General features: G+C 42.8%; 1 protein-coding gene across 1 annotated transcript in view; it reads right to left on the bottom strand.

Moving 5' to 3' along the window:
- tnr (tenascin R (restrictin, janusin)) overlaps positions 1–27014 on the bottom strand; it is a 200012-nt gene that overhangs the window by 18900 nt on the left and 154098 nt on the right. The window contains exons 24-30 of the mRNA XM_037084415.1: positions 24944–25077; positions 24676–24805; positions 22046–22312; positions 18630–18749; positions 18079–18222; positions 11305–11424; positions 9204–9347 (exon numbers count right to left, since the gene is read on the bottom strand). Coding sequence (XP_036940310.1) covers positions 9204–9347; positions 11305–11424; positions 18079–18222; positions 18630–18749; positions 22046–22312; positions 24676–24805; positions 24944–25077 — 1059 coding nt within the window. The remainder of the gene's footprint in view (positions 1–9203; positions 9348–11304; positions 11425–18078; positions 18223–18629; positions 18750–22045; positions 22313–24675; positions 24806–24943; positions 25078–27014) is intronic.

The raw sequence follows: 27014 nt of genomic DNA, 5'->3' as shown, positions 1-27014 counted from the left end.
GGAACTTTCATTTTTTTGTCGATTCTGGCAGCTCTTGTGGACAAAAGAGCTCCTTTTTCCAGGTCCTGATTTGGCTGGTGCCTATGTTTGTTTTGGAAGCGAGAGAAGAAAGATGCAACTCATTTTTCAACATCATTTTCTTTCTTTAAACACAGCTGTTTGTAGGATGCGTAGTAATTAAACAATTATCTATTTGTGGCTCTGTAAGATTAATAACTGTAAAGGAAAGTTTGCTTTAGTTCCGTGCCAACAGACTACAGAGCAGCTTCTCTTCTCAGGTCGAGACTCCTTCATCTCCAGCCATAAAACTGTTTTATTGTATGACTTATCCAACCTGGTGTCAGGCATTAAGAATAGCTAAAATATAATGAAAACAGCCAATCTTCTTGCTGATGGTCTCATTCCTATAAAGTTAAAGGTTCCCTGGAGTACATTTAAATAAACGTGTCTAGTTTATGTAATCTGGCATGCCAGCCGTGTTGAAGGTCATCTTTGAAACTATTTTTCTTTTCTTTTTCAATTCTTCTGCCACTTGAACCACAAGTGTTACATTATGCCGCCACTCCGAATCAAGAGTCTGAGGATAAAGCTGACGTTAATACAGATTTCTCTCACTGTTAACAATTCAAACAGAGACCAAGGACATGATGAAATGCCACCCTGTGTATCAACATTTTTTCTTTTTTTTCCCCACTTTATCGGATAATGTTGCAGTGTGCAGATGGACAGGAAATATGAAGTGACATGTGGTGTTGTGATAACGTTAAGTCCATCCAGTCTTAACCCACTTAACCACCAGGACATTCATTTTGACTTCCCTGCCGTTATAGTTTGTAGTCGTAGATCTGTTACTGAAGTAAATGGTGCAGATTTGAGGGTTTATTTTACACATTTTACGCAACAGTGAGTTCTTATAGCAGCAGGACGGTGTACAGAGGATTTGACTCGATATAAACTACAGTGGCCACAGTGATTGCAAAGAAAGAACGCGTCATCCAGTGCAATGTTGAGGCTCACAGAGGCACTAATAGTTTTTGGAGAACAATGCTGGCCTATGACACAGAGGAATGAGCTATTTTAGGCTTTAGCCACACGCGCAGTACTTTTTTTAATTGGTTTTGCTGATAATGAGAACAATATTGGCAGACTTATCCTTTAATGCATGAAAACTAACGATGCGGTCGATAAGTTGGTCCTCGATAAGGGATGACGGCTGTAAACTGTATATTTTGTAGATGAAGTAGAGATTAATAACGGGACACAGTTGCCTGCACAGTGCACTATAACCGTATTCCCTGATGTGGTTGAAATCTCTACGTCAGTAAACACTAAATCCCCACAGGACTGAGTGAGACGAGCGCTGAAGACTCTTTTTCTGTTTAGTCACGGTATATCACAGCCTCAAATGCATTCAGGCCCTTGATCAGCGAGCCCACCCAAGTTTTACTGCACGTTACATCACACCAGCCGAGTATATTCATGGTCCCTGTGCAGCTTTCAACAAGGCCAGATTATAGTGCCTTTGTTGATACTTTAACCACATCACAAGGAGATTCACCTCAATTTCCCCACCTTACATCACCTCTTTTTTCAGTCAATATGTGATCTACCGACATGGCAGCGGAGGCACCGACACAGTCTAACCCCATTTTACTGCCTGATAGAAAATAGATGACCTTCTGTTTGGACAAAGATCTGTTTCCTGTAGTTACATCATGACTCTGGGGCACATCGTCAGCCGGTCGCACCCGGCAGCGCTCTGTGCTAGGAGAGGCAGGGGCGAGGCGGCGCCGAGTGTGCCGCGCAGTCCGACATCAGCGCTGTGAATCTGAGATAAAGATATCCGTTACATGACAGTCTCTTTCTGTGATTCCCTTTGTTTCACTCCTCTGTTCTTTCCTCCACAGCGAAACAAACACAGGCTTCTATAAACAAGCCTGAACTTTTAACTTCTCCTGAGGGCTCGAGGGGGCCGAGGGGGCTTAACTGTTCGCTGAACATCCAACCCTCGACTGAACCCATAACTTCGCACGTCCCTGCACGCATAAAGGAAATCAACAACTCCACACTCCACTCCCCGTTCTTTTAAATCCTGGCATGTGCGCGCATATGACAGCTCGGTAATTAACAGCGTGTACCCGTCTTGATAACCTCCTGAAAGATGTGGGGAGCCTTCAGTGGGAGACAGTGATAGGCAGATTCACATGGTGCGACACGGGGATTGAGAGGAGATGGGCAGAGGAGGGAACAAAGAGCGTTTAAGAGCGAGTGCGGTTTGAGATAAACACGGCACATTCTGCATCTCATTCCTGCTTTTTTTCCCCCCTCCTTTTGTCTGTTTCATTCCTATTCCCACCTCAACCTGGGGTCCTCCTCTCCTCCGCTCTCCTCCCTCTTATCTCCGTTCGTGCCTCTGTTCCTCTCTCCTGCTCTCCATCCTTTGTCCACCCCCTCCTTTTTCCCCTTATCAGACAGGCTGCCATTCCGACTCAACGCGCCGGAGAGTGAACGGAGTTTATCTTTTTGTTCTTGTCCTCCCCTCCACTTGATGAACTCTGCTGCTGCATCATGGGCGCGTGGGGGGGGGGGGGGGGATTTTAATTCATAAAGTTGGAGCATCCACCCTCATTCTGCCCATCTATTCCCTCATTTTGCCCAATTAAATCCATCTCCTCATCCTTCTCTCCCTCTCCATCCCTCCCTCCCTCCCAATTAAACCATCGCATTGAGCGTGTCCACACAGGTGAGCAGGTGCCGCCGGAGTTTCCTGGCAGCCCTGACGCTCCATCTTCAGAGGCGGAGGTTTGAACAATGGGATTGAGATGAATAGGTTTGGCTACATCTAATGTCTCATTAACACACCGTGTAAACAATGCGAGAGGGAAGAAGGAAACACACACACAGAGAAGCAGATGGGAAGGGCAGCATGGGCAGCGGCAATTTGTCGTAGGGAGACAAGAGGGAGGAAGTTATTAGAGTGGATATCACATCTCTATTCCGATTTGCAAGTGAATGATTCCTTCTGGAGGAGGTTTAGGTAATTTGTTTGTTTTTTGGGGAATCTAATCCAATTCAGCAACTGCTACCAGGATGGACCTCACAGGTGGAATCGTGGAATTGAGCACCTTTTTTAACGGTATTTTAAGGCCAGTGGAAATTAAAGCAAAACATGACAAACTTTATTTCGGTTTCATATGATGGCGTCTCCTAGTCTTACATCAGTTCAATGGGATACAACAACCCTTTTTTGAAAAATGTACCTTTAAATTACCTTTCCTACCTGAGCCTCCTTTTCATCAACCCCGCAAACATGAACACGCATCTTGTCCTCCAACGTTCACCGGGGAAAACTGCCCTGTTAATGTCAGTCTACCAGCTAGATACCTAATTATCTGCTCAGCTGCAGCACATTAGACAGTATGAAAACTGCAACCTGCAGATGTCACCTCGGTTGGATTGGACGCTGGTGTGGTCCTTTCTCTTTGATACCACTAACAACACGCTGGCGAGGCTTTGTCTTTACATTGCCTCTCATTCCCTACAGTGCAACATCGGCACTCCGTCAACCTGCCGGATGCTGTCAATCAAGCCCCTCCAGCTGGGTGAGATAAAAAGAATATTTCTGATATTTCCCCACGGACCTTTTATTGCCTTGACCGTGTTCCTGACTGCACAGAGGGACGACTAAATGTTATCTCAGCTGGACCTCAAGAATACACAAGAGCCTTTAGTTACAGTGGCACAGTGGATAATATCATTAGAACTGAAACGGGTCAGACAAACCGTAATTAAGATTTGCTGCAGTGATTCAAAGTTCTTCCTAACATTTTGTACTTGAGGCCATTCCACCCCCATCATGGCTCTGCTTCACACAGCACCTCCTACAGAGCGTAGGCTTGACTTCTGTCCAGGGAGCCTCGGATCACTAGACCTCGCCAACCGTTCTCGGTTGTGGTCAACAAAGTTATTACACCAAAGTTAGGTTTAGGAACAGAGGCCAGGCCTCTCTGCCATGCAATTTCCTGTCCCTATCGATAGAGGTGTGTTTAACCCCTTCCTCACCTGACTTTATTTAAAAAAAAACTTCTTTCTGCTTTTTCTCCGCCCTGGTACTTATTGCAGGAACCACAATGAAGCTACTACTTGATAAATTAAATTACGGCATAAACCTTCCGTTTTAAGTGAATTATTGTGCATCAAGTTAAGGGGAACGTCTGCATAAACAGAGTCATTAGGTATTTATCATTCATAAAAGTAGCTGCGTTTCAATGTGTTCTTCAGGCTCCAGTAATAAATCAAACATCGAGTTATTTTAATTAATACACATTGACTCAACATCATCTGAAAACTAGCCATGAGCTTAAAACTAAAGCCATTATATAAAGTGTATATTCAATATCCTAGAATGGATATTTTTAATGATGTTGCAGAGTTCCACACAGTGTACAGGAAAACAATTAACAGCACAGACTTTATGGGGATGCACGATCTTAAAAGTACATTAAAGTGTCAAAGATGCTTCAGCCGCCTGAAGAATGGAGATTATCTCTCTGTAATAGCAGCACCCTCAGCACTTGCTGAACAACTACCAGCCGGAGCCCAGTGACGCTGCCCGCAGCAAGGATCTCTGCTGCTTCAAAACCTCGCCAAGCACCTCTCAGCAAGTGGGCTCAGACACATCTGAGGGAGAGAAAGCCCAGTGCTGCAGCCTACAGGCTTATGGAGACACCCGTGGCAAAATCCCTTATTTTCCACCCCTATAGCTTAAATATCAGCCTTTGGGGAGCTGTCTTACTCTGTGTTGAACTCTCGAGGCATGGAGGCCAGACAACAAAACAACCCTCAGCTGTGGTTAAGAGGCTTGGGAATCAACAAAAAAAAAAAACTCTCCCCCAGCCAAGGAAAAGAAAAAAAAAAAAAACCTGAGTGGTTAAGGCAGTCTTAGTCACATTTTATGAGTCTGACTGGTCCCCTTTCCCCTTCCTTCTCTCTCTGTGCTGTGTTCATCATGCATATGGAGAAACCATCCTCCTCTAAAAGGAGTAAAAGTCAAAACGTGACAGCAAGAGCTTTCACTGACCCTTCACCTCATGTGCAACACACGGAACAGGAAAACTGGTGAACAACTCCTATAAGAGAGTAACTGTTTGTGTGTTGAAGACAAGCAGGGTTTCTATGATTGGCTGGGTTGTAGTATGTTTTGTTGACTCAGACTCACTCACAGAAAATGTGTCTTTCAGCCAGTTATTTCCAACCTCCCCACGTCTCACCAACACCTATCTAATGGAAAAGTTCAATCAGATGGCGGATCCTGTGTTCAAACCACCGACCTTAACGCCCCATTTACACCAGGTATTAAAATAAGATCTGTATCTAGGCACGTTATCCAGATAGTAAATCATCTGATCTTTTTTTTTCTTCTTTTGCATTTACACCTGGTATTTTTGGTGCACTCTCGTTATCCTCACTGAGATCAGGTGTCTGTCCTCCAGTGCAAATCTGGCAATGAGTGATTTAAGGTGGCAGCAAATCCGGCCCAGACTCCTTTAATAAATTAGTTTTTGAGCTGAGGGGAAACTTTATAAAGACTGCGAAACACTTTTTTCCCCCCACAAAGTCTTCAGTGTGTGTCCACTATTTTAAATTCACCAAATTAAGTTCATTCATTAAGTTATTTTTTTCTCTTTATAAAAATATTGTCTCAGTTTGTTGAGGTAACAGAGTGTAGGCTACTCCATGACTAGATTAATTGCAAGCCTTGTGAAAGGCAGATCAGTTGCACAGATGAGTACACAGTTTCTAATTGGATATCAAACATCTCCCTACCATGCTGCTTTCATTCTTACTGCAGTTATATAACATCCAGTACTCTTCTGGTGCGTTCATGGCACAGAATACACATCTAATCAGTATCTCGAAGTGTGTCTCTTACAGTCTTCTCACTTGCTTACTCTCTATATTTGAACGACAACCTTTATTTCACAGTATGTTAGCTGGAGACAAATATCTGTATCAATGCTGTGGTGTCCAAAAATTGTATAGATTGCAGTTAAAGCTACCTAAGCTCCCAACACGATGCGAGCCAGAGTGCATATATATATAGAGATCACTTCTAATACAAGATGTAAATGGAGTCTTAGAATCGCATGATCAATCTGCTCAATTCAAGAAAGACGAATCAGGCAACTTTTTAAATCACATCTTTAGACTTCATTTAGTCTGAGTGATTTACCTTTTCATGTTCATGTTACTTATTATAACAGGGTTTGAAATTTCTCTGCAGGCTATTTTGGTCAACACTTGTTTGAAAAGAGCTTTATAAATACTGTGTGTCAACGCATCTGTAACCAGTTACTCTCACCTAAGCAGTCAGACAGACAAGTGAACTGCAACTCTAAGAGTGAAAGTCTGACAGAGACAGAGGCAGGAACAGAGCAGCAGACGTGTGGAGAAAGACTCACCGGCAGACTAGTTGACCAAACCAATCAATGGCCTCCTCCCGCCTCACAGCCCGCTCGCAATGTGACATTTTCCACTGGAGCGGAACAGCCAGAGACAGCAAGCTGTGTGAACTGAAACCGGCTTTAATATTTCAATTAGGAAGTTTAATTAACAACAGGGGGAAGATTCCTCTGAAGTTGTGGGTGACTGAGACACCCCCTGATTTGACATGTCATCATTAGTCCTGCGGGGCTGAAGATTTCATTGGTGTGTGTTTCTTTGTGCGCTGTACTTACATGGGCCCATATAGGGCACAACTGTGCAGACGCTTCAATGGGAGGAAGGCACTTGTGTTGTAAGTTTTTGAATAAAATACAACTGTCCAAATGTCTCCAAAATACAGAGTAAAGTTTTAAGTAATTATGAGCATGGCACTTGTTCCTGTTTGTCCTGTAGTCGCTTTAATTCTGAGTGAAGCAGACATTGTGCAGACGTCCTTCAATCAGTCCTTTCCATCTGCAATGGAGGAATGTGACCGTGGCGAGAACAGATTTTGTCTATTAGCAACAAAGCCGAGCATTAATCGCTTGCTTGATTCAGTGAGACGTGGTATTCAAAATCCTTGTCGCCTTCACTCACTCCATGGTGACTGTATCGCAACAATATCCTGTATTCTTTCTTTTATATGACAGTCTAACCAGGGTTTTTCGGTTTTGTGTTGCTCTGTAAAGAAGCTGAGGTACATGACGCACTAGGCAGAGCATCTGTTTCCAAATAAGGAACACCTTAAACAGCCAGGAACATTTGTTTATGCAGGAGTTACTATACATGTACGGCACTGACATGGTTGCAGGTAAGCCTAATTTTCCCGAGCCCCATTTATGTTTTGAAGTCCCTGCAGCTCAGAGTTTGTATCTGTTCCGAGCAGTTCGTCTCTGCTGCAGTGCAGGACAGCTAGCTCCGCTTCTCCCCGAGGGATTAAGAACTCCTCTGCTGACTGAAAAGTTTTTTTGTTTTTTTTTTTTCCCCTGCAAGAACTCTAAAAAGAAAACAAAGTTTACAGAGATGCGACTCAGCTAAACTGGAACAATTCCTTCAGCCCCAACTTTCCTCTCAATGAAGCACATCTGTGAAGGTGAACATAATGAGAGCGGCGGGACACGTGGAGATGAAGCAAACGGAGAGTTCACAAGTTCAGTTCTCATGACAGCTTGTGCCTTTGACCATGTCAAAGTTACCAGCAAGACTCTGACCCATGTGACTCATCTTAACTGTGCAGTGAGTGTTACACAGCGATCAGGGGTCCAAGGTTTCAAAAGCACACTGTGTGGGAAAAGCTCACACCTGTAGAAAGTGCACTGAAAAGTGACCTATACTATTAAGAACACATTTACTCATAGAATACCACAAACTACATGTTTATCACCTGAAACACCGCCAATCAATAAAGCATACAGTGCATACACTGTCCTCAAACAAAAGCTATCGGAATCTTCTCCTGGAACAAGCAGTGATACTCTCAGATAAACAGCCCCACGCCGCTGAATACACTCTGAGGAAATCTGAGTTTGAAGTAATCTAATCACCACATGTAGTACAGGAGAAATGCTTTGTTAATATATCTAGGTGAAATATTTAACAACAAGAATAGCTGCTCTACCAGTCAGGCATCCTCTGGTGTGTTGCAGCCACACAAGACTAATTGTTTCGGTTCAATTAAAAGTGAACTGTGTCAGAACTGCCGTTTAAAATATTTTGCATGGACTTTAATTCTCAAAAGAATGTGAATAAACAAACAACATTTTTGACAGAACGCATTGCGTTGCAGGGGTGTCTAATGAAGACAGCATGCTAACCAGCTAGCAGTCCTATGTACGAGAGTTTAGCTCAGATCTGGGTTGGAAGCTGAGTGATGCCTGGCTCACTCTCAGTCCTCTCCTGCTTCCCGCCACTCCCGACCCCAGTTGATCCCACCTTGTCTCCGCTGTCACCTAAATCCTGGTTGGATTAGCTTTAAATCACAATGTCTTCAAAACCTTTGTGCTCGTGGTGTCACCAACACTTCCCCCCCGGTGCAGTGAGCTCCCAGTCCAGGCAGAGTCACCTCATACAGTAAGACTGCTACCTGCATGGCTCATTGAGCTACAGCTAACAGCAGTTAGTGGTTACACTAGTGATGCGCTTGCTGGTCCTTACTTGTTTGGAGTATGAATTCAAGAGGTGGCCAATGCTTAGGTATGAAGGTTATTATTCACTGTCCACCACGGACTCGACGGAGGAGGTACTGTTCTGCAGCAGGCCAATTTTCGAGCCACCTTTTTGACTGAAACTAACATCATGAGTATAAAAAAGACAAGCATGGATGGAAATATGCTTGTGTCCACAAAACCCTCCAACCAGCTGTCACTTTTCTAGGTTGGTTGTGACAGTGAACTGCATGATACATCGCGCCGATCACATGTACAGATGCAGTCATTGTATTACTAAGTTGTTGTTGTTTGTGCTCCACTTTATTCAACCTCAGGAAGAAATGCATCCGCTGCATTTCACTCATTCTAACTACTTTAGAAGCGTTGTGGAGCTATTGCCCTTAGTCAAGGACAATGAGAGGAGAATTCATAATTAACATGGACATTTTTTTGGTATGAATGAAACCAAGCATCCCAGGGTGAAACTCTCCTACTGTGAGGCGACAGTGCGAGTCCCTGAGTCACTGTTCACGCCGGCTGTTCTGACTCCAGCTGAATGAGATAAACGCTTACGTGTTTGGAGGTTGGTGATGACAGTGCCGCTGGTGAGGGGTCCTTTGGTAGCGTAGAGGGCTACGGAGTAGCTGGTGCTCGGCTTCAGGTTGGATAGCTGGTGCTCCTGCTTGTTACCTTCCACCAGGAAAGTATCGGCCGTCACTGAAATACAGAGCACACATATATGAATGTGTTCACTACATTCACACCATCTTATACATCGTCTGGTTTTGGTTTTGTCTAAACGGAATACATTAAATTGTATCTCTTTGAAGTATTTCTTCACTAATTATGCTTTTGGGGGCCACGCTATAAATACGTTTTGCTCTGAAGTACTCTACATGAAATATACGGCCGAGAAAAATTTATTCACCACTCTTCTTATCTGAATGCGTTTCTAAGAATCATTTGAAGGTGACTAATACTTCTGTCTAACAAGGTGATTTCGATTAAATCGCCATTAAATTACCACTTTATATTTTTAGCCAGAGGAAAACTGCCTCTGATTTGACTGTGAACAAAGTTACCGATGAAGAAAACAATGGTGTAAAATGAGAAAAAGACTTTCAATAATACAATTTAATATAACTGCTGAAGTGTCTCAGGCTCACTGATGGGATTTCGTTGCGTTAGATGTTCGACTGATTGAAATAAAGTTGGGAGCTGCGTTACGGTTAAACTTCACAGTGACAGTGATGCTAGTGAAGACATGGACGAGCCATACATTTACACTAATAACCATGTTTATGTGAAGTTTGACTGACTGATACCACGACGTTTGGATTTTATGTGGGTGTTCCTGGTGGCCATTAAAAAAAATCTAATTTGTGATGCAGGACAATACTCCATGAAATATGAGCTTTTACTGACCTTGATTTAATACACTGACACTCAAGGGGATTTGTCCACAACTTGAATTGCACTTCTCTAAACCATGGAGGAGGCTGGTTTCCAAATATGTGTCCTGCATATAGATGCTGTCTGCGTTACTGAGGGGATCTGGCATCTGTCCAGTCAGTCAGCATGCAATTTACACATTGACTCCGAGAGCTGAGTAATACAGATTCCTCTGGATAACTCAAGGCATGGCTTAGTCAGTGAGGTCATGTGCAAATGAGAGAAATATGCTTCCCATAACATTTTTTTTTTTTTTTGCAGCTCATGGAGAGAAAATAATGGTTGAGATCAAGTGTCAAGCATTTGACTGGTGAATATATAAAAAAAACCCTGCTTTACAGAAAAGGCTAATGACTGCTAACACATAAGGATGTTTGTTTGAATGATACGCTGCCTTTGAATCTTTTCATACTTTCATATTTCAGCACTGCAGTCTGTGTATGTCAAGTAGATTTGAGTTATATCTACTCATTGTGAGTTGGCAGCCATCCACTTGGTTCAGGGAGCAAATTATAAGTTGACTCTGAGAGGAGCAATATGGTTATCTCATACCTATCTGGGTATGGCTGTCAGACAGCCCAGACATGGCTCGCATCAGAAAACATACAGCCGTGTACAAGCTGCACTGTTTGTGTCAAGGCTTAGTGGTTCAACCGAGCATGATAAACAGTTCTGAAAGCAAGACAAATGGATCTATATTGCCTCCGAGGCTCACACTGAAAACCTGTCACAACTCCGCACGCTGCACCTGAATGACCTGAAACTAATCTGCTGATTACGCTCCGACTCTGCAGTTAAATCTTACTGCAGTCAACGCCATGCCTCTATAAGATTTCAATCATTTAATTGTGCAGAATGGGGAAAGAGCTCAGTGTCAATAACAAGCTGTTAAGTAAATAATTGCTTGAACAACGCCTCACGCATTCAAGGCTGCATGAAACACAATCATGACTCAAGCGGACGGCAGGATCAGGAAAGAAAGCTGATCTGTAAGGATCCTGTGAAATTAGCGAGGAGGATCCTTCAGTGGTGCCGATGTGTGAAGGGCAGATTATGAGCTGACTTTGTTCGTGATTTGCAACTGCGCTGTAGTCACTTGACATCCTAGAAATCCAGCTCTCACAGAGAAAAGGGCGTTGCAGTGGGTGGTTTATTAATCGATTCCTTTAATTGTCTTATAAACAGCGAGTGAATGAAAGCCTCTTTGATGACAGGAACTCACCTTGATTGTGTGTGAGGGTCAGCACGTAGTTGTCCACACTGGAGAGAGGGGGGTTCCACCTCAGCAGGGCTCCTTGTGGGGTGATGTTGAGAGCGGTCAACTCAGCTGGCATGTCCATCGCTAGGATAACAACACGACAAAAGGGTAAGTCCAATGTGTCCACAAAAACAAGGCTAACATCAGGATCCATTCATCCATCAAGAGATGGGTGGTTATACATTAATGGTTAAAAGATTGATCAATAGTTAAAATAGCTGCCTGTTTTGCCCTCTTTATAATGCACAACACTACAGTGCATATGCAGAATATGAAGGAAAACTTGAAAACGGACCAAGAACTGCCCCAACTTGGATGCCTCTGTCAGCGCCATGTCACATTTTTGTTGCTCTGATTGGTTACAGATCTGTCAAATTGTGCCCAGAGGCATGCTGGTCTGTGCCGGTTCATGACACCGCTTGGAAATCGGGAACGAATTGTAAATTGTAATTGTAAATCCTTCACCACATAACACGGCTCCTAACCTGCTGCCGGATGTCATATCCGCTTAGAAAAAGAAAATCAAAAACATATATGTATTAAAAAAAAAAGCAGTTTGACCAAAACCCACTTTGTCTGGAAGGTAGCTGTTTTGTCTCCGTTCCCAGATATTTTGTAAGATTACATGAATTTCGACATGAACGACGGAGCTGTGTCATTGCCGCTTTCAAATGCAGAGAGGTTGTCATTATCTACACAGCGGATCGCGGTACAATCGCAGAGGGACGTACAATATCAATTACAGCTCCCGATTTTGAATAGCATACTATTCAAATAATAATACTAAAAAAAAAAACATCATTCCACAATCATCATCAGTTATAATCATAGAAGCCAAGACACAGAAGAGCTTTGCATTCATACCGATTAATTCCGACTCTCTTTGCCATTTTGATCACTGTTTCTTCAATTCTTACACACATCAAAGAGAAATTATGCAGTCAAGAAAGCTGCAGAAGGTCTCAGTTATTCTCCCGAGCCTACTGTTTCCCCACCCTCCACCTAATTTCATTCTCAGACTGCTGGACATGCCAAAATTGAGTTTGAATTTAATTATACCTTTAACCTCGGTGTTTCAACCCCAATTTCTCCTCAGGCGTGTTATTTTGGCACGGCAGAGAGCGAGGCAGGAGAACACAGAACACCGCATGTGCTCCGAAAGCTCGGCCCAGATGAGGTAATTAATATTGCCCTGCCCTCATCAGAATAAAGAAAAAAGGAATGGCGCTCATTAGCGCACTGAAGTGAGTTTGAGTCTTTCTTATCGCTCCGATAGATGAACAAACCCGATTAAAATCATTACTTTAATTGCAAAAAGGTTTAAGTGAATTTAATGGACGCTTGCCAAGTCAATTAGATTGGCAATGGAGATAAAGTAGAGATGGCCAAAGAAGAAAAAAAATAAACAGGTCATCCTCCTTCATCAGGCACAACGATAATCCAATCATCGGTCTCCATCTCCTGATTGCACCAGTGAATCACAGGCCGCTACGTCATGCTCGCGCTCGGATCTGTGTCTGAAAGTCAAGCTCCAGCGCTTAAGATCACGTTTGGATTAAGGGCGAGAGAAGAGGTTTTGAAAAAAAAGCGACAAAAGGCTGCTCTGGGATTACAGTATGAGGCTGTGCTGATGGGAATCTCCGCATCATTAATCCATAGAGTGTCCACTGCCAAAATAACACTGTTTTTACATGCCACATCGCCACCATCTATCCAGGAATACAGGAAAGCTGGACATTGAGATAATGAGCATGTGAATTTGGCAGCCTTCAATGGTGCAAACCTGCTGTTCTGGTAACACACCACAACGGTGATTACAGAGAAAATCACAAAAACGAGACCCAATAACAAAATTAAGCATGAGCAAACAATAGTGTGATCTGCCCACGTTACTCTAAAAGCTGAAAGCCGGCTGAAATGAATTCATAGTTCTGTCCTGCTTCTAAGGATAATTACAGTGTCTGCCAAGGTTGTGTTTGAGGAGGTCAAACAAGCGGAGTGGTACTTTGCCAGTTCACTGCACTAGAGGGAGAAAATACAATATTGTGAAAACCGTACAGCTGTTGGGTTGGATGTTACAGGTGACTTTAAAATGATATGTGAATCAATATTAGACTGCGTTTTTATGAGCCAATAATTAAATTATGTGGATCAGGAATAGCGATGTTTACTTTGCATCTTTTCATCTGTATCTTGCTCACATTTAGTGAACGCTTCATTACTGTTATACTTAAAATGACAAGAAATCACATTTAAAAGTGTAATAATAATTTTAGGGCTGAACACTACGTTGTTGTCCAGTGACAAACATCTGGTAGGTCGAGTCTGGAGTCTGACAGTAGAAGCTGTGGGTGTAAGACATCATTTCATTGATCATGTTGAGGGCTTTCAGTCTCCATGAGCTAATGCTAGCTTCACTGACTGACAGCTCAAGCTGCTGACCTGCTTGGTTTATTAATACTGGGTAACAGCTAACTGTTTATTTTGTACAAATAAAATGCTGATTCAGTTTACAAGCCTGCAAAGAGATTTGATTCTACTGTTGATTTTATGGGAGAACATTAGGCACATGGAGGTTGCCGTTATGTTTCAAGAGCGTTATTGTTGCAGTCATGTAAATGCGTTCAACTGAAGTTCTTCCTCGCTCGAATCGAGGCTCAAAGGACAGAGGATAACGTTCACTGTACAGACTGTAAAGCCCTCGGAGGAAATGTGATTTGCTGTGAAATGTTAGAAAAAAATCTTGAGGAAAAAAATGAAAGTGACCATTTGTTACCCGCTAAATATTGTATTTTTAGAATGGCCTCGCTGCGCCGGTCGGCCACGCGGTCAGTCTGCTTTGTGCTGCGTCTTTGGTCATTAAGTGGACCAGACTGCAGCAGGCAGTGCAGTTAGTGAGACACATTGTGCCATTTAACTCCCCAGTCTATCTCTGCATCCCCTCCCGGTGCTGTGGAAGCTGCACACAAAAAGCAGGTGATGCGTGTGAGTGTGTGCTCCAAAATAACCCCACAGCTACACTGGATGTGTTTGTGGCACAAGTACTAACACGGAGCAGCCATGAAAACATTTTACCTGCCGCACCAGCTGCTTTCATGCCACATGTGGGCCGTGTTGCCTTGTAGCTACTGGGAAACTTTTCTATGATTTTATATTAGAACATTTTCGGCATGCAATGTTAAAAAAAGAAAAAAAAAAGTGTGCCACTACATTCACTACAAGTGCAAAATCAAATTTATTCTTCCAAAATGGCTGAACTTGAATTCTCTGACTTCTCTTAAGTGTTTAGCACCAGAACTTGAAGGACTGTATCCCTTCTTTTGCCAGCACCTCTGCCCCTGACATCACTGGTTCCTCTGAAACGATCTTTTAAGCATCCACTTAAAATAGCAGTCTTCCTTTTATTCATCTCGTCTTAACAGCTGCAAGAAAAAAATCAGGTAGGGAGGGACTTTAAAGGCCTCCCTCCGTACTTCCATTCTGAGACGAGCGATGCATTACCAGGGGTCCCCGACACTTTCCTAATGAGCGCCCTCCATTAAACAGGCCTCCACGCAGTCCATTTAATGTCAACCCTCCCAAATCCATAGTAGATTAGCGCTACCTGCTGCGGTGACAATATTAAAAAACGGCTCCTTGCTTTGTCATCCCCTCTGATGATAATTGATTACAGAGAGGAAGCAAGTAGCAATTGCGGCGCCATTCAAGTCATTACATACTTGGCCAGGCAACGCTGGATTACGTTCCCAAATCCCCTGTTTATGTATTGTTGTTCAAAGAGGCATTAAAATGTCCCTGGTTGTGCAGGAGATTGTTTTTTATTTTTTTTTTACCATTTCTAGGAAGCTTGACTATGGTGTTGTGTTGTTTTCAGGCTATTACAAGGCCAATGGCTCTGCTTATTGTAAGAACACTGGGATTGTTAAAAAAAGGGGGCTGATAATAAAGAATTGGAGTGGAAACATAAGACAGAGATGAGAATGAGAATGAGAGAGACTCTTTTGGCTTTCTTTTTCTTCTCAGTGGACTCTTTAAACCTGACTTCTTCAGGTGATTCAGTTCTCATTGGCATGCAAACAGACCTTTTGCTCTACTCTTCTGCCGCGCTCTCCTTAGCTCTCGTTTTTTTTTTTTTTTTCTCCCACACAGGCACCGAAGATTATGCGTACAGCACTGGGAGAGTGTGTTAATCTTAGGTTAGTGGAATTCTTTCACACACGCGTGTGTGTGTGTGTGTGTGTGTGTGTGTGTGTGTGTGTGTGTGTGTGTGTGTGTGTGTGTGTGTGTGTGCGTGTGTGTGCAACTGAGGTTTTTCCTGTATAATAATGCCGCACTAAGTTATGAGCTTCCACCTTTGCAGAAGAACTGGGGAGAAATAGAGGGCGGGAGACACCGAGAGAGGAGATTAAAGAAAGAAGGGATGAAGCAGTGAGGAAATAGAAAGAGGATGGAGGAGAGAAGAATGGGAGGGACAGAGAGAGGCTTAACAAACATATGGAAGGATAGAGGTGAAGCAAAGAGATAAGCAAGGGAGGGAAGTGGAGAGTGAGATGGAGTTGGGAGTAGGTTACCAATTACTGGGTCACGGAGTGGACAGTTTCATCTACTGCAGCAGCAAAGATTGCACCTCCTGCAATGTCAGCTGTGCACTTAGATTTTGCCTGATGCCTGTGTGTGTGTGTGTGTGTGTGTGTGTGTGTGTGTGTGTGTGTGTGTGTGTGTGTGTGTGTGTGTGTGTGTGTGTGTGTCTGTGTGAGAGAGAGAGTCTGCTGCTCTTTTTAGCACACATTTCCAAACACGCAGCCGTTATTGTTATGGGAAGAACAATCGCTCTGAAAGTCTCGCCGAGGAAGAGGAAGTCTTCATTCACTTGACGTGGCAAACATTTTGTCTCCCTCCCCTCCCCGCCGCCGCCCACTCACAACGGGACATTTATCAAAGGCTCGCAGTCAAAGGAGCGCGAGGAATGCGGTGCGACTTCCTGTTGTATGAGAGCAGCAGAACAGTACAAGAGCACAGCAAAGGTAGATCACACCGTTGAGTCGGGGAAACAGCACAGCAACAATGCAACCCTGCTGCAGTAAATCCTCCCTTCGTTAAGGTCGTAATGTGTTAGAGAGGTGTTGATTCAACTTCAACTGTAGATTGTGCTGCTGTTGCCTTATACTGACAGGTGTCCCTATTATTTAGTCTACCTGATTTTTATCCCTGAGGAAACAGCTTCCACCGCACGTACAGTTTGATGTTTGCCTTGCAGCGGCCATGGTTACAACGAGCGATTAAACCCTGAGACTGCGGAAGAAAGCAGCCTCCCAAACCAACAAAACAGAGACGCTTTCTCCAAACAAAGCATGCTCTCTTTTATCCTGCTTCAGTCCATGTGACTCACAAAGAGCCTGGTTCAGACCTCAAAACTGTTGACTGCATTTGGAATTTTTCAAGCAATTTGAATATTCATGAGAAATGGCCACATAAAAATGGCCAGACGACAAGTGTGACTGGCACAGACACAGCGGCACAGGGCATTGTGAGTCGAGCTTCAGAAATGAAGATGAAGCTTAAGTTCAATCAGGAAGACTGTGTAACGCTACTCATCATCTGCACTCGTCTCACTCTCCCTTTTCTATCTCTCTGCTTCTTATCTCTCCTCAATCATAATCAGCTGACTGTGGCTGCTTGCTCTTTCAGTTAAATAAACCAGATTATACAACAGTCTTCTTAAGCCTTCATAATGTCAATTGCCAAACTTTAAATCTGTTCTCATCTCTGCTGCTGTCGTTTCAGTGCATTCACAATGTATCTCTTGTCATCCATCTCAGCCAATCTCTTCATCCAATCATCTTCCGTTGGAGGGGGGGATCCCAGTCCACGTTCAGCTTTATTATCCCCTTAAAATATCATGACACCATGCTGGGCTCTAATTGCCAGAGACTGTTCCTATTTCCCATCTTTATTGTGCGCATATCAATAAATGCTTGTTCATTGTAAGTCGTTATAAGTCTCTGACTGAACTGTGATATGTTACAGTTGTTTGCCTCTGCCAAGCAGTCAAGATGCAGTTTACGTTAATGTCTGTCTAGATTCATACATGGAAGTCATCATTGTTTAACATATTAACAACATATGATGGCAGTAAATAATTTCCAGTGAGAGACGCGCTGTCTTCACTCAGAGAATATTTTTCAAATGCTTCATACGGATCTTCAATCCAGCAGCGCCGACAAAATCTAATCAATACGTCATTAAGTTCCTGTGGAAGTTTGTGTCAAGTTTGAAAAAAAAAAAAAGACTCAAGGCGTTCCTGAAATCTCGGATTCATGGGTTTTGGGACCGACGGACAAACTGACTGAAAATATGATGCCTCTAACGACTGCTGTTGGTGGCACAGAGGCATAAAAATGCATCCTTAAACTGACTCCTGGGCATAGATTTCCTGACCTGATCCTGGTCGGACATAAATCTAGAAATGTCCCAGATGTCCCTGTTGGGGTCGGCTCAGTCTCGGCAGCTGATACGGTGCTTTTAAATTCTCTGATAAAGCGATAACTGATCATTCTTGGGGGACCTGCTGTCTTTGCTGGGGCTATTATTTCCCAGCTTTGTCCTGAAATACATATCTACAGTATGACAGCATCACAAATTCTCAGGCAAGCGGAGGTCTAGTTTGTATGGTTGTGTAGCTGTGCGCTTCTCTTCTGTAGTACACGCTCCTAACAATGTTCCCGGATGGACTCCTACCTGTGAAGACAGAGGTGCTGACCACTTTGCTCTCCTGACTCCCTCTGACAGCGTTGAGGCTGATCTCGTATTCTGTTGCGGGGAACAAGCTGGACAAGGTGTAGTTGGTCACATCGCTGTCGATCACCACGCTGTCCACTCGACCTGCCAGAGGACATCAGAGAGAGGGGCCGACATCAGAAAGTGCTTGCCCTCACTCTGATCTTACATTTTCTTTGTGTACGGGGAATACGGCTTTGCCAACTGGCGTGTGGTTTTTTTTTGCATCGCAGAGTTAATGTTTAATCAAGACGGAATTTTAATTAAAAATTCAATTAAAATTCACTGATAAAATGCTACAATTAATTAGGTGGAGCGGGGTGTGTAACAAGGTTCGCTGCTACAAAATATCTTACATCAGAGGGACCCGCAACACCAAATGCCATGTTCATTTAACTGTAACATAAAAATGCAGCGTGTCGGCGTGTCTGCTAATATAATAAATACCTTTTTGTTGTAATGCAATCAAACACTTTACTGCACGTGAGGAAAATTAAGCAAGGAAGGGCTACCTCTGGCTGACTGGTAGGACAGCTTGTAGTACTCAAATGGAGCCAGCGGTTTGATCCAAGAGATGGTCACCGCATCTTCGGTCACGTCCGACACCGCCATTTCTTTCGGTGGGTCCATGCCTGGAAGGGAGATGATGGGTGGAGGAGTGTTAGCAGGGGGTCAAGCTGGACCGAGAGACTGGTGTTTTCAAATGTGGGGACCGGGAAGATCTTGCTTTGACGATTTCCAGAGATTCTTATGAAGTACAACAGGAGTGCATGTGGAGGTGTATTCATGAGGTGTATCACAAAGCAAGTTCAGTACATTTACATGAAGATCTAAAAGAATCAGTGCCCTTGGAAGTGCCTCAGTGCTCCTTGCTTTGTCCATATTTAATCTCCTCACCTCTTGATCACATTTGCATAAACAGACCTGTCCTTGGTCTCTGGAAGCATGAGCATGCTTTAATGCAAATTTGCACAATAAATAAACACCATCAAGAGATGTTCCAGGAGAAATCCGTCCAGCTAAAAGGAAAACAATGGGCGGCATTAGCATTGAAACTGAGCAGGGCTTACTCAGAGGAGATTTAACCCCCCCCCCCGCTGACAATTTGTTTTATGTGTGTCCCCTGAGACGGCCGAGCTGCCGTGGAAAAGGTTACGGCGAAAACAATGTGAGCCCACAATTAAACTAATGACACGTCCTCAGCTACTAGAGAAAGAAAAGAGGGATAAGGAAAGACAAAACAAGAGGAGGAGGAGATGAAGAGATCACTTCAATCTCTCAGTGTGGACAAGAGGGGGAACTGGCAGCGCTCGTAAACAAACTGCACTCTCTGTTGTCCTGCCTTGAAAAGAATAATAGCTATTATTCACATGCAGAGGGGGGCAATCTATAACTCCCGGCTCTGAACTCATTGAAATTCTACTTGTAGTGTATAATATACAGTTGTAGCATTTATATAAAATGTGATTATTTATGCATGCATATCCTACTAATCATGCTTGCTTCTGCAAAGGTTGTGTATGAAAAGAAAGGCTAAAGAAATCTATATTTTCTCATGAAGCTTTTTCTAAAGGTCTGAACGGAAACAGTTACAGAATAGGTCTGTCAGAGTTATCTACTCCTATCGACTTTATCCCCCTGGAAGATCACAATTCAATTTGCACTGTGTAAGCTAATGAATGAATGTGGCCCCTCAGGCTGAGCTCCATTAAAGCACCGTTCGGGTCGACAGCAGTGACAGAGACGGTATCAGTCTGATAAACCCCAAAACAGCCCACTGTAGCTGTGGTTAAAGCACACGGCAGCCGACGATTTCAAATGAAATATGTGTAACGCTTAAAAGCAGACTTAATCATACAAGGAAAGCCAGAGGGCGGCGTCTCATCAAACAAGCGAGATCAAAGCATGACACTGAAAATTACCACGATCTGAAGACAGGTGCAAGAGGTACTGCACATCTGTCTCAGAGTCCCCCGTCCAATTTCACCCTCCAAATCTGCATGTCTGTGTGTGGGTGAATGTAAAGAGGAGAGAGAGGGAGTGCTCGGAGCTGCCAGGGTATTATATGGAACTGGCACAGTGATCAGATGACAGCATGCAGGTGTCTCTGGCACCAGTTCAGAGTTAACATCTCTATTGTTCAATGCAGACTTTTGTCTTTTACTCCATTTGCCTTCATTCCTTGCATATTTTCCCTTTTGATGATTTCTCTTTTGTCCTAATTTCTAGCAAAAAATAAATAAATAAATAACCACAGATTTCTTCTTTTCTGTCTCGCCCATTGTGTCTTTCTCAGTCAGGTTATTATGCCTTTCCTCTCCTCGTTCACTCTCTGCCTAGATGTGAATAGCACATTCGCAATCAAAAGAAATTGGTCTGAGAGCTCCCATTCACGGTAAGCCAGTTAATGAAGAATTACGGGGTAATACTGTGTAATACATTAACAAAGACGGACAAAGGTGTGAAGGATCATAGAGGCGCAGCTGGAAGAGAAACATTTTAATCAAGAGAAGCAGAGAGAAAACTGAGAAACTGTAAATACACGAGGAGAGATAAAAGGAAGGCCTGAAAGGAAAAGAACTAATTCAGGAGGATGAAACAGAAACGGTACAAAGCGCAGGGCCGACTGCGTCTCTTACGCTGAATGTTACAGTTCGAGGGCATCTGTCCTCCCCCTCGCTCACCATTCTCCTCTCTGTCCTTGTCTGTGCCGGAGAACCATTCGTCAGCATTTTCCTAAATATCTCCCAATGTTAGGATGGCGCATGAGTTTAGAATGAATATGAAATAACACATCATTGTATGGACTGGCAATTGACTCAGAGATGATCTATTTGGCAGCAAACCTCAGCCATTTGACACCACAGAAGAGTAAAAGGAGTCAGAAGTCAAAATCATTCTGTCGTTGTTCTCCGCAAATTAAATGCTACAACAGAATATCTGGAAATACGTATTTAATTTGAAATCCCTATTCCCTATACTGTATTTCCATGTTGATTCTTTCCCCCTTTTCCTTACTTTACTTAACACATTATTTCCTAACTTTTCCTCATCGATTCTAAACCTCTTTCATTCCCCTTTTAATCCTGAGTGGGATTCAGGGACCTTCCAGTACCACCTGTCTCAATAAACCCCCCAAAACAGCAAACAGTGCAATCTATTCATCGCCGTGATCAACGAGATTAGCGCTGAAACAAATTCGCTAATTAATTGGTTGGTTGATAGACCAAAAAATAGCCGGCAATTCTTTTGTTAATTGATTAATTATTGACTTCTCCTCACAAGTAAAATAAAACCAGACATTACCTAGTGAGAGCTTACCCGCTGTGTTTCTTATGTGATGGGAAACTGAGAGTTGGTGTGACAAAACAAGCAATTTAAAGACATGCCCTCGAACATTTATAGAACAGAGCAGCAACTAATGATTATTTTGATTATCAATAAGTCCGATGATTATTTTTACTATTAATCATCTAGTCTATAAAGTGTCAACAATCTTTAAAAATGATCATCAAAACATCATCGTTCCCCAAAATGCAGAATCTTCAAACTGCTTTTTCTGTCCAACCAACAGTCCAAAAGACTCATTTACTATCATAAGTGACAAATAAACAAAATTCTTATGTTTAAGTTTATGTTTTTTTTCATATTTTCACATTATATTTTTACAATTTAATTAATATCTAATTCTCTATTTATATTTCAGTTGCAGCTCTACTACAGGCCAAAAACTGATCAACCTGCAGATTAATTGATAATGTGAAAAGACTCATTTTCATAGGTACAGTGAAAATCCATGCATTCTGCCCAGACATGAAAACAATGAAATAATAAAAAAAAACAAACCAAGGATGCATATCTTCAAAGACAGCTCTCACACGCAGCCATTATTAAGCTGCTCATGTTTATGTATCCTCAGGCAGCTCACCTGTAGTGAGTGATGCTGTTATGGGCTCAGAGGTAACATCCCCCTGTATTGTGATTAGACTGATGGTGTACGGAGTGGACGGCAGCAGCCCCTGGACCAGTGACCTTGTCTTGACGCCGTCCAGCGTCACCTTAGAGGTGTCGGTCCCGTCTGCAGAGCTGTAGCTCAGGATGAAGAGGTCAGCTGGCGGTGCTGGAGCGCTCCAGGCCACCAACACAGAGTCTGACGTCACCTCTGACAAGTAGAGGTGGGTTACGGGCCTGATTCCTGGAGGAACGGGGGGGTTTAAAGGTCACCGGAGAGTTTTCAAGGACAGATAAAAAGTCGACCACAAGCAGGAAATTGTGATGGGAAAAAAAAAGCAGCAGAAGAAAGAAAAAAGAAGAAAAAAAAAGACCAGCTGCCATTGTTATGGAGATGACAGACAAGCAATTCAGTGATGGATGGAAGCAGTCCCGAATGGTGTATCACTTCATTTATAATGCAGTTGAGAAAATTAGTCTTGGGTGTAATCTTGATGAGGAAGGTGAGAGTCAGAGCAGACCACAATCATGTGGAAGTAATGATTTAATTGGTTAGGAAAAAAAAAAAAGAGTAACTAATGAGATTATCCGCCACAAAGATGAAGATGTGATGGGACTGCTCGCAATAAGACAATGAAGAAAAGATGATGATAGCAGATGCTGTTGTCAAAATGCATGATGTGGACCGGAGATGATGTAATGAATAAGAATCAGTGCAGCAGCTGACACAGCAACAAATGCAAGAGGATTCGTAATTAGGCACGACTGTATAGATACATACAGCCAGCCTAACATTGTCCCCACTCACTCGTGCTGTGCATGTGTATGTGTGGAGGCTGTTAGAAGATGTAATAACACAAGGGCACGCTCAAATACACACAGCTCTACAGCACCAATTGAGATCCAAACTCCAGAGAGTAACTTTAAAAGGTACAATTTGTAGAAAGTGGCCAGAATTCAAAGGTAGGTCGTATGTTCTAAAAAGCCCTAATAATGCTGTCGAGATCACTCCAATTTGGGCTCAGGTTTCGAACAGTAAACTGCATTACAAACTGGGACCTCATGATCTTAAAAGGATATTGACCAGGCATGAGGGGTTGAATAAAAAATGTTTGTTGCCTTATGGGAAATGTAGGGTCCAAACTGGAGAGGTCTGGTTATCTTGGCCTCTCGCAACCACTCCTTAATATTGTGACAAAGAAGCGCTCAAGTCTTCACAAGGACACAGATAATCAAAATAATTTACCGCACATTTCCCCTAATGGAAGGGTTCTTTTAATTTTTGCTGCTGTTAGCATTACAGTGTCTTTACAAACCTTGGAAAAGTGAATAAATGAATAAACAAACAAATGAGTCCATAAATGACTAAATAATGCCAAGCACGTAGATGAAATGGAAGAGTTCACGTTCGGCAACAAAGAAAAGTGAAGGACAGACAGAGAAGCTCCAAAGGCAGAGTGGGATTTATATTTGATCACAGGTCAAGATCAAACTTTGAAGTGTTCACCAGGTTTTGTTTTTGTTTGTTTGTTTTTTTTTTCCTTATGATGAGTTCACCTGAGCGCAGGAAGACAGATGTTGCCAATATGGCCACGAAAACGGCGGCTGAGAAGATGACAGGTAATTAATAATTCTTCCCTCTGATTCCTCATGATGTGTCATTTTATCACTCTCCCGTCTCTTTCCTCCAGATGGTTCGAGCGGTGTTGCTAAAGGAGCCGCACATGACACAAGGTGATGAATGCGATGGAGATCTCTGCGATAGCGATGATGATTATGATGGTGACAACCACCGCGACGGTCATGTAGAGGAAGAAAAGAGATGATGATGATGATGATGATGATGATGATGATGATGATGATGATGATGACAGCGATGAAGAGATGAATGACAAATCTGACAGCAGGTAAGCGCATGAACATCATTATGACACCATCCTTTGTGACAACTGAAAATCCCATCAGGCTTTGTGTTAAATAAAAAAAAAACTAAACAAAGAACCAACAGCGGCGCGTAGATTGACAGACAATCCGATATGTACAGTAGGAGAGATTGACAAAGGTCTGGAGAAAAAAAAAAAAGTTTTGATGTGATTGAAGTTCTCAGAGAAAGAGCGAGCAAGCGGCGCTGTGTGACAAGAAAACTGAAGGAGGAATCTGAAGAAACGGAAACACATGCGGATGCAAAGCAGTCATGCAATTAGGGAACATTTGTAACAAGCTCATTAGCTGACTTGAATAATTTACCTTCACTAATTGCTTCTTCAAAGTCTTTTAGGGTCCTCTACTTTTCTTTCAGCGTGACTCACCTTACCTGCTGCTACACTTTAGTTCATTAAATTCAGCATTCGACTTCATTACGCAACACTGTTGTTAAAACCGTTGTTTGGCTTTCTGCAGTAATAGGCTGATCTTTCATGTCTTTATCTGAGCGGAGAAAAACACTCCAGAGTAAATTTAGCTTAGTTCTGTTTGATAATTGAGTGAATTAAACAGATTCTGTAAAGCAACTTTGATTCTGTGGGAGAGTTTATATCATCTGTTGAACAGAAAAACACAAAAAATGGAGGTCAGTTCGGCTCCGGCGAACAACACAACCGTCTCTACCTGTGAAGGCGTCTATGGTGGCCGCGGTGCTCTGCTGTCGCCCCCTTCTTGCGGCTACAGTGATGGTGTACTCAGTCCCGGGCTCGAGGTCCGTCAGAGTGGTGGTGGTGACATCTTTAGGAACTGTCAGCTGGAACAAGAAGATGCAGCTAAGCACAGGTTCTTCATAATAAAAGCTCATAGCCTTGTTGGTCTGCCTGTGTGCGGCACACACATCCATGTCAGTTTATGTGCTGCGATGTATCTGACATCTGTAGAGTTTCTTTACCTCGGTAGAGACGCCAGAGGAGGACGTGTAGGTGACCCTGTAATGGTCGATGGGACCCTGGACGACGCCCCACACCAGAGTGATGGTGTTGTCCGTAGAAGCCGTGACAGTCAGATCCAAGGGCACGTCCAGGCCTGATAGAGGGGAAGCAGGATTTCAGTGAAACTCTGAAGTGTTGATAATCATATTAACTCTGTTGACCCTGAGAACGGACCTGAGTGCAACAGGGAAAGTTAATGACGTCAATTTAAGATATTGTTTGACATTTTAGGGGCGCCCCCTCTCCTCCATGTCATATAACAAGGAGCTATGTGCACTAGACATTATAGCTTATTATTTGTAGTTCTTTTTTTTTCCCTTTCCCACCTGTCACTCAAGACATATTTAAGTGTGTGAAAGTAATTTATTCTTCATCTAATCTCTATCAAGTATTTTCCATTCAACATCAAATTCATAAACCGTAATCACAACACCAGACATTTGGAGAAAAACGAGATTTTTGAAATATCAATGTAATATCTCAAAATTCAAGTTATGACTTCATTTTATCATTTATTTCACCCTTGCTTTGGTTGAGCTACCCCAACATAAGCTATGTGGAGAGTGCACAAGGCTTCATGTCCTTTTTAATTAATACATTTACTGCTAAAGTTAAAACCTCATCTTGTTGTTTTATGGCAGTGTGGTCTCATTTTCCTATGTTTCTTTTGTTTGCCTTTTCACCACTTTATTTGAAAGGACAGGTGAAGAGTGACATGCTGAGAGAGGTGACAGCATATACAGGAAAGGGCCACCAGTTCGAAAATGAACCCACGCCACTGCAGCCTCTTAACATGGAGTCCACACTCTACCAAGCAGTGAGCTGCTGGGGCGCCCCATGTTTCATATTTCTGTGTTCTGCACCACAGAAATACAGTTGCAACAAGAAAAACATAAAATATAATAATCGTGAATGAGTTTTAAAGCCCTTAGCTGAGATTGCAAATTCGGCATATTGAAAAAGAAGATTAAAGTAAAAGCAGATGAATCGTATTTTGCTAATACAGCTCGCAGCACCCTCTTCTTCTTCTTGTATTGATGTTGACAAAGTTCGTGACACGCAGCCACTCACCGCTGCACGCCTCCCTTCGACCAGAGTGCACAAAGAGTAACTATCAAAAAGCTTCTTTTGTCCATGTCCAGACAGGAGGAAGCTGTTGTGACACATGCACTGAGTCACATTTTATTTTTATGAAATTTTTTGTGCGATCTGTGTCAATACTGTGGAACATTATCACACTAAAAGAACGTCTTCTTATCTACAGTATGTCCTCTTGTTTGCTGCAGCGCTGACATCAAAAGCAGAATGGTTACTAATTAAAATATCAGCTTCCAGGAAGTTCATGTCTAAGGACATTTAAATTAACATCCAGATCCCACATGCTGCCTTTAAAGATCCCACCCACACATGTAAGTCACACACTGAAATTCTCTAATATATGTCTGACATGGTTTTTGCATAGAGAAAGCATAATTACCACATTAATGTCCTGCTCCCTGTCCCTCATTATGAAGTCCAGAATATATAAAAATGCAAATATTTTTCCTCTCACACGTTTTAACTGCTGGACACAAGATGTCTCCCGCTGCACTGTCCATTTTCCGTGTCTGTGTGCTGGAGGCTTCAAGTGTCCACGTCATACCTGTGTTTGCTGAATATCTGACCGGGATTGTCTTCCAGACTGTGTGTGATTACACGAATCATGATCGTTGGTCCGCCCCTTTTAATCAGATTTCATATGAACACAGAAACAACCTCCACTTCCACCAATCATTGTAAAAACATCCCTCTAGTATCAGACTCTGTGCATACATCATTCGACAGAGTGAGACAGTGAGGCTCAAACATTCATCTGCAGGAACAAGAAAACTATTTTGGTTCTCTCTGTTCTCATGGTTGGCCTTTTGTTTCCTGCAGCAACGACCCAACCTTCCCACTGAATGATCAATGTTTAATTCCCACCTGACCCTTGACTGGACTATTTGCCTGAACCTTCAATGTTTGTTGGCACTCCTTGCCAAAAATGTGTTT

The sequence above is a fragment of the Acanthopagrus latus genome, chromosome 21, assembly GCF_904848185.1.
Source record: "Acanthopagrus latus isolate v.2019 chromosome 21, fAcaLat1.1, whole genome shotgun sequence".
Taxonomy (NCBI): domain Eukaryota; kingdom Metazoa; phylum Chordata; class Actinopteri; order Spariformes; family Sparidae; genus Acanthopagrus; species Acanthopagrus latus.
Note: the sequence above shows the minus strand (reverse complement) of the source record. Positions and strands in the feature narration are given on the sequence as shown.